General features: G+C 34.7%; 1 protein-coding gene across 1 annotated transcript; it reads left to right on the top strand.

Moving 5' to 3' along the window:
• Positions 1–594: 594 nt before the first annotated feature.
• On the top strand, positions 595–3,410 carry LOC121981980 (calcium uniporter protein 5, mitochondrial-like). The gene is made up of 2 exons (XM_042534809.1): positions 595–1,132; positions 2,814–3,410. The coding sequence occupies exons 1-2, from the start codon at positions 728–730 to the stop codon at positions 3,270–3,272; spliced, it is 864 nt and encodes a 287-aa protein (XP_042390743.1). The 5' UTR covers positions 595–727; the 3' UTR covers positions 3,273–3,410.
• Positions 3,411–14,381: the final 10,971 nt, after the last annotated feature.

The raw sequence follows: 14,381 nt of genomic DNA, 5'->3' as shown, positions 1-14,381 counted from the left end.
TGTTTTATTTTTTTATTTTTTAAGAATAGTAATAATATATGTCTGTAATTTATGAGGTCAGATCTTTTGGTGTAAAAAATTTTGGATCTCAAAAGATACTATTCATTTATAGACTTATCCTACCTGTTAAACAAGTAAGATCCAATCCATCCAATCAATGAATGAATAAGGGATCAGGACTGATCCAGGGATCCGGGACCAGAGGATCCTTGCCCGTAATTTTTGATGAATTTAAAAATTAAATTTTAATTTTAATAAATTAATTATTAATTTTTTTAATAAACAGTCGACTTATGAATATTGTACCGCTATCAATACTTTTTAATTTATTTGAGTGGCTCATAAAAATTTTTTATAGAAGTTATGATTGAATCAATTATTCCGAGAATTAATAAAATTAATCCGTATAAATTAGATAATAAATAATTTAGAAAAGTAAAAGAAAATATTTTAAATTATAAAATGAAATTTTATCGTAACGAGAAGGGAAGTCAAATTTGTACAACAGGAGAAAATAATTGAACGGACCGTCATTTGACATCGATGCGAACGATGTCCCGATTAAATACCTTTCCCGGGGCGACGACATTATCCTCACCGAGAGTGCCCACAACTGATTCGGCCTCTTAAACTCCTTCCCCACCCGCGATCCCCTCCTCCGCGTTTGGTCGCACCTGGATCTTTGGAATCAGCTCTCCAGCTCCCCCTCGTCTCACCGCCGAGATCGATGTGGCGTTCCTTCTCTTCCTCTTCCTCCCGCTCCCTCCTCCGCAATCTGCTCACCTCCCGACCGGCGAAGCACCCGATTCCGCCTCGCTTACCTCTTCCCTGGCATTTCTGGTGTTCCTCCTCCTCCTCCTCCTCCTCCGATTCGGGCGCCGGATCGGCGCCATCGGAGCAGATGACGATCGCGGAGGCGAAACGGGTGATGCGACTGGTGAACGTCGAGGCGCTGAAGCGGAAGCTGGAGAGGGAGGGGGAGGAGGTCATTGGGTACGGGCAGCTCCTGAAGGAGTGCGAGGGGATGGGGGTGGCGCGCTCCCGAGAGGAGGCCGACGCCTTTGCCCGCGCGTTGGATGAGGCCGGCGTCGTCCTATTGTTCAGGGACAAAGTCTATCTCCACCCAGATAAGGTCATTCCTAGCGTTCCCTATTCTTCGATTGCTTGCGTTTTGGAGCACAAAAAAACAAAATAAAACTTTTTGGGTGCAAATTTTTTCAACTGCATTCTTTTGTTAATATCTATTTAGTTACGACGCCAAGAAAAATTTTGAAAGAAGAAGTGTCAATTAGGATGCAAAAAATTGCTGCTTTAACAATTTAATTTTGCTTTTAAACCTTAATGCGGTCCAAATATTGGAAAAGGGCATTCTGTGAAAAACTTTGATCTTGTTTAATTCTGTGAAAAGGTCCAATTTAATTCTGTTAAACCTTTAGTGCATTCTTGTTTCAATCTAAATTGTTAAATGGGGAAAACAGCTGTTCACGGGTTAATGGAAGTGTCAGACATATTATTCAAAAGGAGAAGGTTAAGTCAAGCATTATTTAATATAGTTCTTTGCGTTATGGTGGTGGAGCTGTTCTATTTTTATAAGATTAAATTGTTTAATTTCCAAACCAGGTGTCAATCAAACAAACAAAGATCTCCGGGGGTGATGATGAATTGACAAAATTTTCTCCATTGCATTGCAAATTTGTCTCTTCTTGTTTAGTTTAGAAACTGATAGGAATAGATTATTTAGTCTTGTATTTACCTAGACCTAGTTAATTTCCTTACTTTTAGATTAATTATTTTTTCTGAAATTTAAAAATACACGGGTTGTACTCTTATTTCTTACAAAAGTTTTTCATAACATGCAGCCCACAGATTATCTGAAGGCTCTTAGTCTTTTTTTTCATCTGCTTGAATAATATAGCATTTTAATACTTCTTTATCTTGGAATGAACAAAACAATCCGAGGACAAATTGATGAAGTGTAAGTTCTTTCCTTGTTTTTGTAGATTTTATTACTCAAGGATCGATGTTGACTAGAGTATTTATGATCATTTTTTTTCTGACAATTAATATTTTTATCCTGCTCGGTTTCTTTGAGTTTTCCCTGTGTGAAATATCTCTGTTCGTCTTTGATTTCTGTGTTTTAGTTCAAATTCAGAAAGAAGACACAACATTATGAACACAACCTTTTCTGTGTTTTAGTTCATTGTCTATCTGCCTAACTACCTGTCTATCTGTCTAAATTATAGCAATCCACACTGTATTATACAGTCGGCCACTTGATCTTTTATTTTGTTGTTTGTTTTCTGACTAAAAAAAACAGTTATTTCTTGGCTCTTTGCCAACCAGTTTAATATGCTAGCTTAGTTTGTTTTGAGAATGCATTTGCTTTTAGTAGGTAACATTAAGAAATTTATCCTTCTTGGTCCTTCTTTTGAAACTGAAAGTAAGAACGATTTGGTGGTTGATTTGGAATTAAGTAAATAGTACTTCCAATGAAAGTGAGAAAGATACTATGCTTCAGAATTATGGTAGTGAGATAACATGGTTTAACAATGCATTACTATTTAGTTAGGGTTGGAATCCATGTTTTCGGCAAATTGAGTCAAACATGATAACATAGTGATGGCTTTTTTATGTTACCACTTGATGTTGGTTTCTTATAAGTGATATGTGTCATTTGACCTTCCATAAGTTCATTAAAGGAATCAGATCTGTGATGTCGACTCTAGATCATTTAAATTCATGGCATTGTACTATGCCAGTTGTATATGTTGATGCTTGCAGAATTGAACAATTCAAAACTTAAATTTCTTCAGATTGTGGAACTCGTTAGGAGAGCAGTTCCTCTTGCTCTCACACCTGAGGACGACCCGAGGAGAGAAGAGTTGGACCAACTGCAGAAAAAGAAAGAAGAAATCGATGCTCTTGCACACAAGCAGGTTCGGCGCATACTCTGGTCAGGGTTAGGTTTCCTAATCGCTCAAATCGGCCTGTTCTTTCGGCTCACCTTCTGGGAATTCTCATGGGATGTCATGGAGCCAATAGCCTTCTTCTCCACTACAGCTGGTCTCATCGCAGGGTATGGTTACTTTCTTATAACATCAAGAGATCCAACGTACCAAGATCTGTTGAAGAGGTTGTTCTTGTCAAGGCAAAGAAAACTAATTCAGAAGCAGCGTTTTGACATTGAGAGATACACGGAACTGCAGAAACATTGCAAGAACCCATGGGAGAAGATGACCATGACAGAAAATATACGGCTTCAACATTCCTAATCTGAACTAATTGTCATGCCCCTTGTTTTTGTATTCTTTGAGACTGCAATATCAAAACTTTTATGCAATATTGTCGTTTCTCAACCGAGCAGTGAAATACTGAGAAGTTAGAGATAAACATATCGAGTTCTTCGTGGATGTGTGGATGTGGAGTGTCATTTAAAAGTTTAAAAATGTTGCTCTATTCGTTCTATGAGACCATTAGAGTTTAACTATGCTACATGAATATAGCAGCTTTAACCTGTCAAACTTATTTTGTTAGATCTATTAGTTTTGCGAAACTGTTGCTCAAATGTAGTTTGAGTAACAGAGTTGACTAGTTAAAATTTCTATATTTAATAATACAACTATTATGCAGTTTTGATTAATAGCTTTAATCAAAACTCTTATATTTATGTAGTTTCTGATTAATCAAAACTGTTTTATGGTTATTTTAAGTTGCTGATCACTTTAAAGGACATGAAAATTTAATATTTTTTGCAGTGCGTATTATGTATTTATATATAAGTTTTAAATATAAAATAGTTATATATACTGTTAAATAGTTTTTTTAATAATTTAATCCTTTAAATAAAAAAGTTAAATTTTAATGGCCTTTTAAAATATATCTATACTCAGATTCAAATTTTGAGTAAAAAACTTACTACTTTAGCTCTATTGTTAGACCCTACCTTATAACTATTTTTGGTTGAATTTACCATTCATGTATAGTTAAAAATTTATAGTAAAATTAATCACTATAGTTTATCTTATTTATATATTTTATTTTTAAAAAATTTATGAATTATGTAACAATTTATACGTGTATTATAATAGATGATTAATTTGATTATTAATTGATATATAAATATATTCTTCTATTTATGTACCATTCTGTCTATATGAGTGTAGGATAGAAATAAGATATAAAACAATTCTCTCTTTTCTACTAGAGAATTATAACACGTTATTTTATCATAAACTCATAAACAATTCTTAGTTTTTTGAAACTCTCCGAATAACACAAATTTTTAATTTTATGTTTTATATTAATGCTCCTAAGTAGTACAATATTTAGATTTAATATTAATGTTCATGAAGTAACATAAATTCTAAATTTATATTGATGCTTCTAAAAAAATATAATTTTTAATTCTATGTTGATGCTCCTGAAGTAGCAGGACATGAACTTATGTCATATATTGACAAATCTATAATTTAAAATATAAAGATATAAGATTTATCAATATTCTTATTTGAGATATAAGTTATTTTATTAATGTTCTGAAAAAATATTGATTTATGATGAACACAAATCAATATTCTTAAAGAATTTTGATTATAGATAGAATATTTGTCGATATTTCTAATATTAAAATATATATTCGATTTGCTCATATTATATTATGACATACTTGTTTAATATTTGTTTCCTTGTAATTTCTATTGTTATAATATTTTTGGAAGGACATAAATATTTTATTACTTCAAATAGTAACATTTTATTCTATAAATGATATTATTCTAATTATTTTTTTTTTAAAATTTACTCTTATACCAGGGTTGTTATGATAAATATTACAAAACTTGAATTTGAAGTACTTGACTTAATTGGAAAAAATTATTTGTCATATATTTTGGATACAGAGATTGACTATGTAGCTAAGAGCTTAGGAGATTATACAATAAAAGAAGAAAACAACAATCCCTATAAGATCGTATAAAAGTACTTATTTTATTTCGTCACCATCTTGATGATGAATTGAAAGTTAGTATTTCACTTAAAAGAACCATAAGAACTATGGAAGAGTTCGAAAGAAAAAATTGACCATCAAAGAACTATAGTTCTCCTAAGTTCCCATTATGAATTGATGCATCTTTGCTTGTAAAATTTTAAATTTATAAGCAATTAATCAAGATTTATTAGAAAAACATTTCTCTACTTTTCAGGCATCAAATGTGCTTCTACAACAGTAATATCATGAGTGTGGATTTTAAAAAATATTCTGAGTTTATCTCTTGTCTACTAGTTGCTGAATAAAATAATAAGCTACTAATGAAAAATCATTAATTGTGCCCAACTAGATTTATATTATTTCCTAAAGCAAATGAAACATCATTCTTTGAAGTGAATGCTAACTCATCTCAAAATCATAATATTGGGATAAGGCACATGCGCGGCTAAAAGAAAAATTATTAGGAACAAAATATTAAAAGACTTAAAACAAGCAACCAATAGTGGAAATTTAACAATGGAAAAAGTAAAGAAAAAACTCAAAAGAATATGAAGATAAGTATTTTAAATGCGGGATAGAAGGGCATTAGTCTTGTACATATCGTACAACAAGACATCTTGCGGATTTAGAGATGACCAAGGTTCAGAATCGATGGTATAATAATTCGAAACTGTAGTTCGACGATTCCTAATAGGTTGACCCTTAACTTTGACCACCCAAGACGATTAAGGTTCATGGTTTAGAACTGTCGATTCACCATGATTCAAAATTATTATATTAAATATTTAAATTTTATTAAAAAAAAGAGTTTGCACTTATTTAAGTTGTCTATACCCCTTAAGGTATAGGAGAATCAAAGCTCATGTAGTTCTTTTACATTTTACCCTTTTACATTAAGAAGTAACCTTATTACTCACTTCCATTTTCCATTCCAGTTGTATTCATTTATTCGATATTAAAATATTTGACTTCAATATCAGAAAGTTGTATTCCTTGGATTTTTTTCTTAGTTCTGGTTCAATCGTCGAGCATTGCTTCCACTTCCAATGATGATGGCAAAAGGCGAATACGTTCGCCCCCAGCGCCCCCGCCAACCCGTCCCAGGACCAATATGGAGGAGGTAAATCACGAGCGGCTACTAGCCTTTGGAATAGTGACCAGCACATTAGGGAGGTATTTACGTCGGCTTTGCCGAGATTCGAACTCCAGACCTCATGATGGCAACACCTCATGCTTCCACTTCCAATGAGTTAGGAGACAAAATTGATTATTATTTATCTAATATGTTGTTATCGGTGTTGAACGTCTGCTCCACAGTAACAGTTGACACAGGACAAGTTAAAAATTTTTTGACGATCGCGGAGATAATGGGAAATTTGGTTTTTAAATTTTAAAAATTTGAATACTAGAAAAAATTTTCTTGGAAATTTTTTCTCAATCGAGTCACTGTTTCATTAATCCTTAGGAAAATTTATAGATTTTTTAATATATATGTCCCTATTTTTTTATATGATCAAAGGGAGAGAAGATTGAATTTAGGGGGAGGTATATGTTTTAGATTTTACAATTTTTTTTACTTGTTATAATTGTAAAATTTTTATACTAAATTGCAAAATCAATATTTACTTATGGTAGTATGCTTTTATTACCCTAATTTAACTTGGGGTTGATGTACATAAAAAAGGAGAGATTGTAAGTATCCCGAAAAAGTTTTGATGTGATCAACCAGATTTAGGTTCTCTTATATTTAATCCTTCTTTTTAAGTATATAGGAACTTAAGAATACAGGAAGTTGAGCGAAAAATGTAGCTAGCGAGAAGGATGATACGGGAATCGAGTCGATGGGCTCGATGCATCCGAGGGACAAGGTGCTACAGAAGAGTACATCAACGGACGAGAAGGATGCGAGCGGTGTTTCCAAATGACGAGAAGCTGGAGCAGAAGTCTACTCGAGGAAAGAATACTAGAGTTGAGCTCGAGTGAGCTCAATTTTAGATGACCAGAGAATCACCCAAGCAAGAAGCAACCAGGGTGGAAGTCAGACAAGTCAACACGCTGTTGACTTGTCCAGGTGCTTGGAGAAAGTCAAGGCGCTCGAACCCCCTGGCATATCAGGGGCGCCCGTTGCTACACGATGACATTGAAATCTACGTCAACAATAGTCTGTGTGCCTAGATCGATCCAGGCGCCCAAGCAAGGATAAAAGTTTATCCTCAGATCGTTGCATAGTCATTGCGACAAATAAGGTGTATCGCTAGGGGCACCCGAATTGGATCCAAGTGTCCAGAGATGCCACATCAGTAAAATGACTAGTTCTACCAGTAGATTATAAATAAAGCCTGATCTTCTTTATTTAAGAGAACACACTTGTACTTTCATCTACAAATTCTGTCTCTTTGTTCATGCTTTAAATTTCTATAAAAAGTTTCTCCGCCTATATCGAAGGAGAATTTTAATGAGCTTATAGTACCATGGATTAGCAACCTCTCTGGTTGTAAACCAAGTAATTCCTTGTGTCTCTTACCTTTTATGTCTTTTACTTTATCTAACGTGTTGTTGTCCTTGCTAAGTAGCAAGAGATTAATTTTAAATTATACTTGCAGGCAATTTTTCCTCTCTTGTCGACTTCAACGGAACTAACAATAATGTGTAGTTACAATAGTATACAAGTATAATAAATATACCGACAAAGAAAAATGAGATGAAGCATTGGTTGTCGGAGAGTTGAAGTAGTTGGATCTTGCACACGAAGTAGAAGTACGAACAAAATGAAGTAGAGTGAAGAATTGTTGTACTTGAAAGATTGGAACGCAATAGAGGGGAGGGGGTTGAATATCGCTCATTAAAAATCTTTTCATTTATCAAAGTGAGCAGCGGGAGAGAATAGTAAAAAGCAATGCAAGTGACTCAATTGATTACTTGGTTCGGAGCCTATATCGACTCCTACTCCAAGACCCGTGATCCTTGATTATATTGTTGGATAATGTACTAAAAATCTCCTTTCCGAAACCTTCAGAGAAGAGGTAATTCGTACAAGAGTTTTACAAGAAATTATGTAAGCTAAACTTAAATTTACAGACAAATAATATTTGATGTGAAGATCGTTAGAGCTTGTTCATTGTCGCAGCTTGCACACAAAAGTGTAGATCAGTAGTAGCACGAACAAAGAGGAAGAAGGTCAAAAGTTTCACTAAGTTGTTTTGTCGGCTCGGATCTCGAGGTCTTTTTATAAGTTGTGTTCGGTTGATCGAAAAGACGTTCGGTCGACTGATCAGTTCGGTCGATCGATCACTCTATCGGTTGATTGATCACACAAATTTTCATCCTTGCCGAGATCCGATCATTGCCTCATTAATAACATTTATTGTTCGGTCAACTGATAACCTTATTCGGTCGATCGATCCCTTAAACTTCCTTAAATCGTTGCGATCTGAATCTTCCACTTTATATACCAAAATAGGTTTGGTCGATTGATTCTTGGGTTCGGTCGATCGATCATCCTGACTTCCAAGTTTGCTTCTGTATAATCTGAACTCTGCCACATCAGCTAGGTTTTGTCGACCGATACTCCTATTTGGTCGATCAATCGCTCAGTTTCTCCAAATCAGAGTTAGTTCGATATAACAATAATATTTTTATAAAAAAAAAGTTAACATAGTATGAAATAATATAAGAAAGACAGTAAGACCTGACTTGATCTTAACTTGGAAACCTCCCAGTTTCTTCAATTGGATTAGTGACCTAGTGTTTGTCCCTGTAACACCCCGCCTCCTACTAACTAGACTGTGAGGCTGAGCGTCACATTATGCTGTGCTAATTGTGCGGAAAACTGATCTAATTTAGATTTTAGTTGCTAACTGATAACTATTCTTGGTTCTACATGTGCTGAAGGGTATAATCTAAAGGATACAAAGTATATCCTACATTCCCTATGGACTAGAAGCTGATCTGCTAAGTTTCTTGGTTGAAACTGAACTTCCCAATCGATCCAGACTGAACTGGATCGATTGCTCGCTGTTGGATCGATCCATGGATCGATCCAGACTGCTACTGTGCTCGAGTGATAATCTGGACCGATCGGCTGATCGATCCAGCGTGCTTCTGTGCACGGGACTATATTTTGATCAATCGGCTGATCAATCCAACATAAGTCAATCGATCCAATGATCGATCAAAAACCTTTCTGTTCGCGAGGAATAGCTTGGATCGATCGACCGATCGATCCAGAGGCCTTCTGTTCGCGATAGAATGTGTCTGGATCAATCGGCTGATCGATCTAGAAGCCTTCTGTTCGCGGAATCAGCCCCCAATCGATCCATGGATCGATCGAGGACCCCCGATCGATCCATAGATCGATCGGAGTTTCTGATTTCGCACTGAACCTCTGATTTCAGCACTAGTTCGTGCCAAAATCTCACACAACAATTATACAATGCATGGAAAACATTCTAATATCTACTAACTAACATTCCAACATGCCATAGTGCAAGGTTCATTAATTCATAGCATTTAAACCACTAGAAATGCATAAAAGTGTCTTAAGAAAAGAAACTAAGTTCTGAATTTGCTAAACTCCCTAAGGATCTTCATTCCAGGTCCCTGCCACACACACCATCTCTGTATTGACCACCAGCTTCCTCTAGTCCATCTTCCCTTTACCTTTATCTGCAGTATAAGAGAAAGAAAGTATCTATAAGCTTTCGCTTAGTAAGAAACCATCTACCTCACAAAAACATGCATACGATGCATTTATGCTTTTAAAACATGCCATTTGAAATATGTACTGATTAAACTAAAACATGGCATGCTATCAAACAGTACATGGAAATCAAGAGCTAAACATGGCATACTATCATCTATAGCATATGTAACCAAAAGCTGAGCATAGTGTTATCATACATAATCATAAAATAAATAAGCTGAACTGAAGCATAAACTGAGCTAATTCTAGCAAATGCTTAAGCTATACTGATCTCACCTAACTATTTTGTGAGAGTTTAAAACTACTTACATAATAGATGAAAATACATATACATGCTGCTGTTTGGGCCCGACAACTGTACGTGCTATGCGCGGGTCCCTAACTAGACCCGGGTTTGCAAGTCCCGAATTTAGTAGGGTTTACTAGATTATCTAAACCTAGGGACCGACTATGGGAGCTCAGCCCAATGGATATCTAATCCTGTACAGTGCCTCTGAAAAGTAAAATACTGAATATAACTAATTATTGCTTGCCTTGCTCTTTCTAGGTTATCTGAACCTAGAGCTAGGTTATCTGAACCTAGAGCTAGGTTATCTAAACCTAGAGGCGACTATGGGAGTCCACTCATTGGACATCTAGTTCTGTAAAAGCTAAAGCAAAGCTAAATAATCTGTAAAAATGCTTCTATTGCATTTATCTAAGCTACTAAAATGCCTAAGTTGCATTTTACTGCGATAAACAATTTAATCGAACACTTGGTGTGCGCTAATTCACATCCCTTGTGTCGAAAGTCTATGTACTGCTAAACTAAATCATAAAATCCACACGGAAGCTACTTATACTACAGGTGAGAGGTTTCTTACCTCGTACGCTAGTTTCCTTACGGTTCTAGTCGCTAGGTTTCCGGAGAAGACGATCCTTTCGATAGTCTTCTTGCGCCAACACGTTCCTCTCATGGAGGGGAGCGTCCTTGTGTCGGAGCCGCTGCCGGAAGATGTCCCTGGGGCCCTAGGCTTGGTGCGACGAGAGAGAAAGAGGAAGGGAGGTGGGCGGCGATGAGGGTTTGAGGGAGAGGAAAAGTTACGTTAAAATAACTCTTCACCTATTAATTTCCTATTCATATTAAGTGGTTAATTCCGCCCAACTATAATATAAATTTAATTGTTTCCCTTTCCTTTCAGCACGGCCCTGCTGGGTTCAACTGGTTACTAGAATTATCCGTAAACCATAGGTCTCGGGTTCAATTCCCGCTTAGGCCGTTTTCGTTTTCTATTTGTTTTTGCTACTTCCGCTACTCTAAAAATTCTGTAAAAATATCCTAAAATTCCATAAAAATCATAGAATATTTCTAAAGGAATTCCGATAATTTTCGGGCGTTACAGTCCCTTCTCGGAACATGACTTCCCCATCGCTCCACTTCAGTTGCTTACCTTAACCTATCTACCAAATATCAGGTCCTCCAAACCTGTTTTGATTTCGACTCAGTATGAAATAATATTAGAAAGACTTTTCCTTGCAACAGCTAGAGCGATAATTGATGTCAAAAATCATAAATTGTCATTGGTAATTGGTAAAGAAAGGTTGGAGTATGATTTATCAAATTCTTCTAACCATGTCACTTCTTTGTTAGCAAGTGTTTGCAATGATGCAGACACCTACAAATTAGAGGATTGTAATTTCCATCCTCATGGGAGGCCACCAGATGAGGAACATGATCCAACAGATGATGTTGGGAGAAGACCTCTCCATATCAAGTCCTCTAGACCTATCGAGTCCATCTGCCAAGTGTCCGATTCTTGACCCACCTGGACTTTTCTGCCCGACTTCCACAATCTACTAAGACTTTCTTGCCTAGTCGTGGTTAGGACTTTCCCAGTTGAGTAAACATCCTATACACTTTGTTAATTTATCATATCACAACAAGACTTAACTTGAACCTTTGACAACATCAAAACTTAGGTTTGATTCTGGTGTACCTTGCACCAATAGTACTGCTCTAACCTTAAGGCTTTCTTTTATAGGCATCATTCGGTTGACTGAACCTATCAGTTGAGTAAACATCCTGTACACTTTGTTAATTTATCATATCACAACAAGACTTAATTTGAACCTTTGACAACATCAAAATTTAGGTTTGATTCTGGTGTACCTTGCACCAATAGTACTGCTCTAACCTTAAGGCTTTCTTTTATAGGCATCATTCGGTTGATTGAACCTACCAGTAAACTGAACCTCGTATCGGTTATAACTAAACCCTGTGCCCTTCCTTCTTTACTTTGATTAGATCCCTTTGATCCTGTAAATCATGTTATTCGGTCGACTGATCTAGTTGATCGATCGACCAAACCTGAATCTGCCAATTTTGTATCGATTTGATATGGTCTTTGTCATTTACCAAAATTGGATCGGTCAATTGAACCGCCTATTTGGTTGACCGATAAGTTTGTGTTTCCAAGTTTGCAGAACACGATCATATCTGTGCCACATTGGTTGGATCGGTTGACCAAACCCTTGGTCAACTTAAATTTTATGCAATTTATAAAATAAAGTTAACACAATAATAACATAATAATAGTTATGTAAAACAGAGTTAGATAGATATATAAGTGCATGAATGAGATAGTTAGAACTGTCTTAATTTCAACTTAGAAACCTCCGTTAGTTTCTTTAGATGGACTAGAGCCTAAGGTGTTGTCCTTTTTAGGACACAACCTCATTATACTCTCTCTAATAGCTTACGTCAACTTTTCTGCTAAATATCAGATCCTTTGTACCTATTTGGATTTAACTGCTGAGTATCAGATCGGTTGTCAGAGCTTTCACTTGACTTGATATCAGGTCCTCCAAATCTATCGAGTCCACCTGCTAGATGTCAGGTCCACTTGACCCATCTGGACTTTCTGCCTAGTTCCACGATCTGCTAAGACTTCTCTTGCCTAATATCAGGTCCAGCTGATCTACTACGATTTTCCAAGTTGAGCATCCTGCATACTGGATTAATTCATCAGATAATAACAAAACTTAACTTGAATATTTGGCAATATCAAAACATAGGTTTGATTATGGTGCTCCCTGCACCAACAGTATATGGTTGAGATCCATAATGTTATATATTCAAGAATCATGTGAACTTCACATATTATGTTTCTACACCCTTATGCACAACGGAAGTTTAAAATTTATTTTATGATTTAACAATTAAATCAAAGGAGAGTTTATATAAATTTGTAAAAACAAACATGAGCATAATCTTTAATCTAAGTATGCATTACAATCTAATCATACAAGTAAGATCCTTGAAATATAACAAAGATAAACTATTATCTGATTATAAAATTTATTTTATGATTTAACAATTAAATCAAAAGAGTGCTCATATGAATTTGTAAAAATAAACATGAGCATAATCTTTAATCTAAGTATGCATTACAATCTAATCATACAAGTAAGATCCTTGAAGTATAACAAACATAAACTATTATCTGATTGATTCATCTAATGTCAATTTAATCTTTTTATTTAGACACGTAAAACTATCTAATTTAAATATACTAGATCATTTAAGTATAATTTAAATAAAACTATTAACATATGCAACAATATACAAATAAATCAAAATATAAACGAAAACATACCTTTTAAACCGTCTTTGTTTGAGGATGACTCCAACTATTTCAGGTTTAACAAAATAACTCTTCTTTATTTGTCTTGAACTTGTGCTTCCTATGTCTAATCAGGTCCACGATCGGAGTCCCCTTTCCAACGCTTGATCACATTAGAGATCAAGTACCATTTTTTGTCGAGGTGGTCGATGAACTTATCGTATAAGCATCCATCTGTATGTTTGAACATCTTTATGTCCTTACCAATGAAATATGATACATTACATCACAGTGATAACCTCTAACTCGAGTGACTTTATTTTTTGTTTATTAGGCATCCCAATTGAGTAGAAACATGCTTAGAATATCCAGTGAATATTGATATATTTCATGATGGTCATCATATGTACCATCACATCTCACTATAGTATATTTAAGGACTCTATTTATGCATCTAACATGAGTATAAAGATAAAGTAAATACTATACTGAATTGAATTATATTAAAATAAAGGATATTTATTTACCAGAGTTAATAAAGCTCTAACAAACAGTTGATTTGCATGACACCTACTCTAACACTAACAACAACTAAAAATAACTGACAATTATATTTGAAGATAATGTTGTTTGTATTGTATAACTAAAGAGAAATTATATTAAAGGAGATATAACAAAGTATATTTTCTCAAAATTCTTTTACACACATAAACTTTAGAAGAAAGGATATCCAACAAATTCGTACTACAAATTTATTCTACAAATTCATAGAAGTATGGTCGATTTTGACATTTAAGAAATTGATATTTTGAAAATAGAAATGTATCAATTAAACGATAATCTTCAGTGATTGAAATAAGGAGTATGTACTCCCTGAGATTAATTTTTTTTCTACTAAACTTTATTGATAATGAGACAGCGTTAAATTTTCTACCAATCCTTTACCGGAAATGTTATAATAGGCGATTCATTTGATCCTATCCTATAAATATTTATAGGAATGTTTGATATAAATAATAGACAATGTCGGCATAATAATAACGATATTAATAATGATAATAACAATAATAATTTCTAATTCTACATTTAT

Source organism: Zingiber officinale, chromosome 5A (assembly GCF_018446385.1).
Source record: "Zingiber officinale cultivar Zhangliang chromosome 5A, Zo_v1.1, whole genome shotgun sequence".
Classification (NCBI taxonomy): Eukaryota; Viridiplantae; Streptophyta; class Magnoliopsida; order Zingiberales; family Zingiberaceae; genus Zingiber; species Zingiber officinale.
This window is presented reverse-complemented; position numbering and strand designations above follow the sequence as displayed.

Bases quoted from the DNA above. Each gene is read 5' to 3' on its own strand.
- LOC121981980 (XM_042534809.1), top strand. From the start codon at position 728: ATGTGGCGTTCCTTCTCTTCCTCTTCCTCCCGCTCCCTCCTCCGCAAT. The intron at 1,133-2,813 runs GTCATTCCTAGC...AAATTTCTTCAG, and splicing joins TCTATCTCCACCCAGATAAG to ATTGTGGAACTCGTTAGGAG.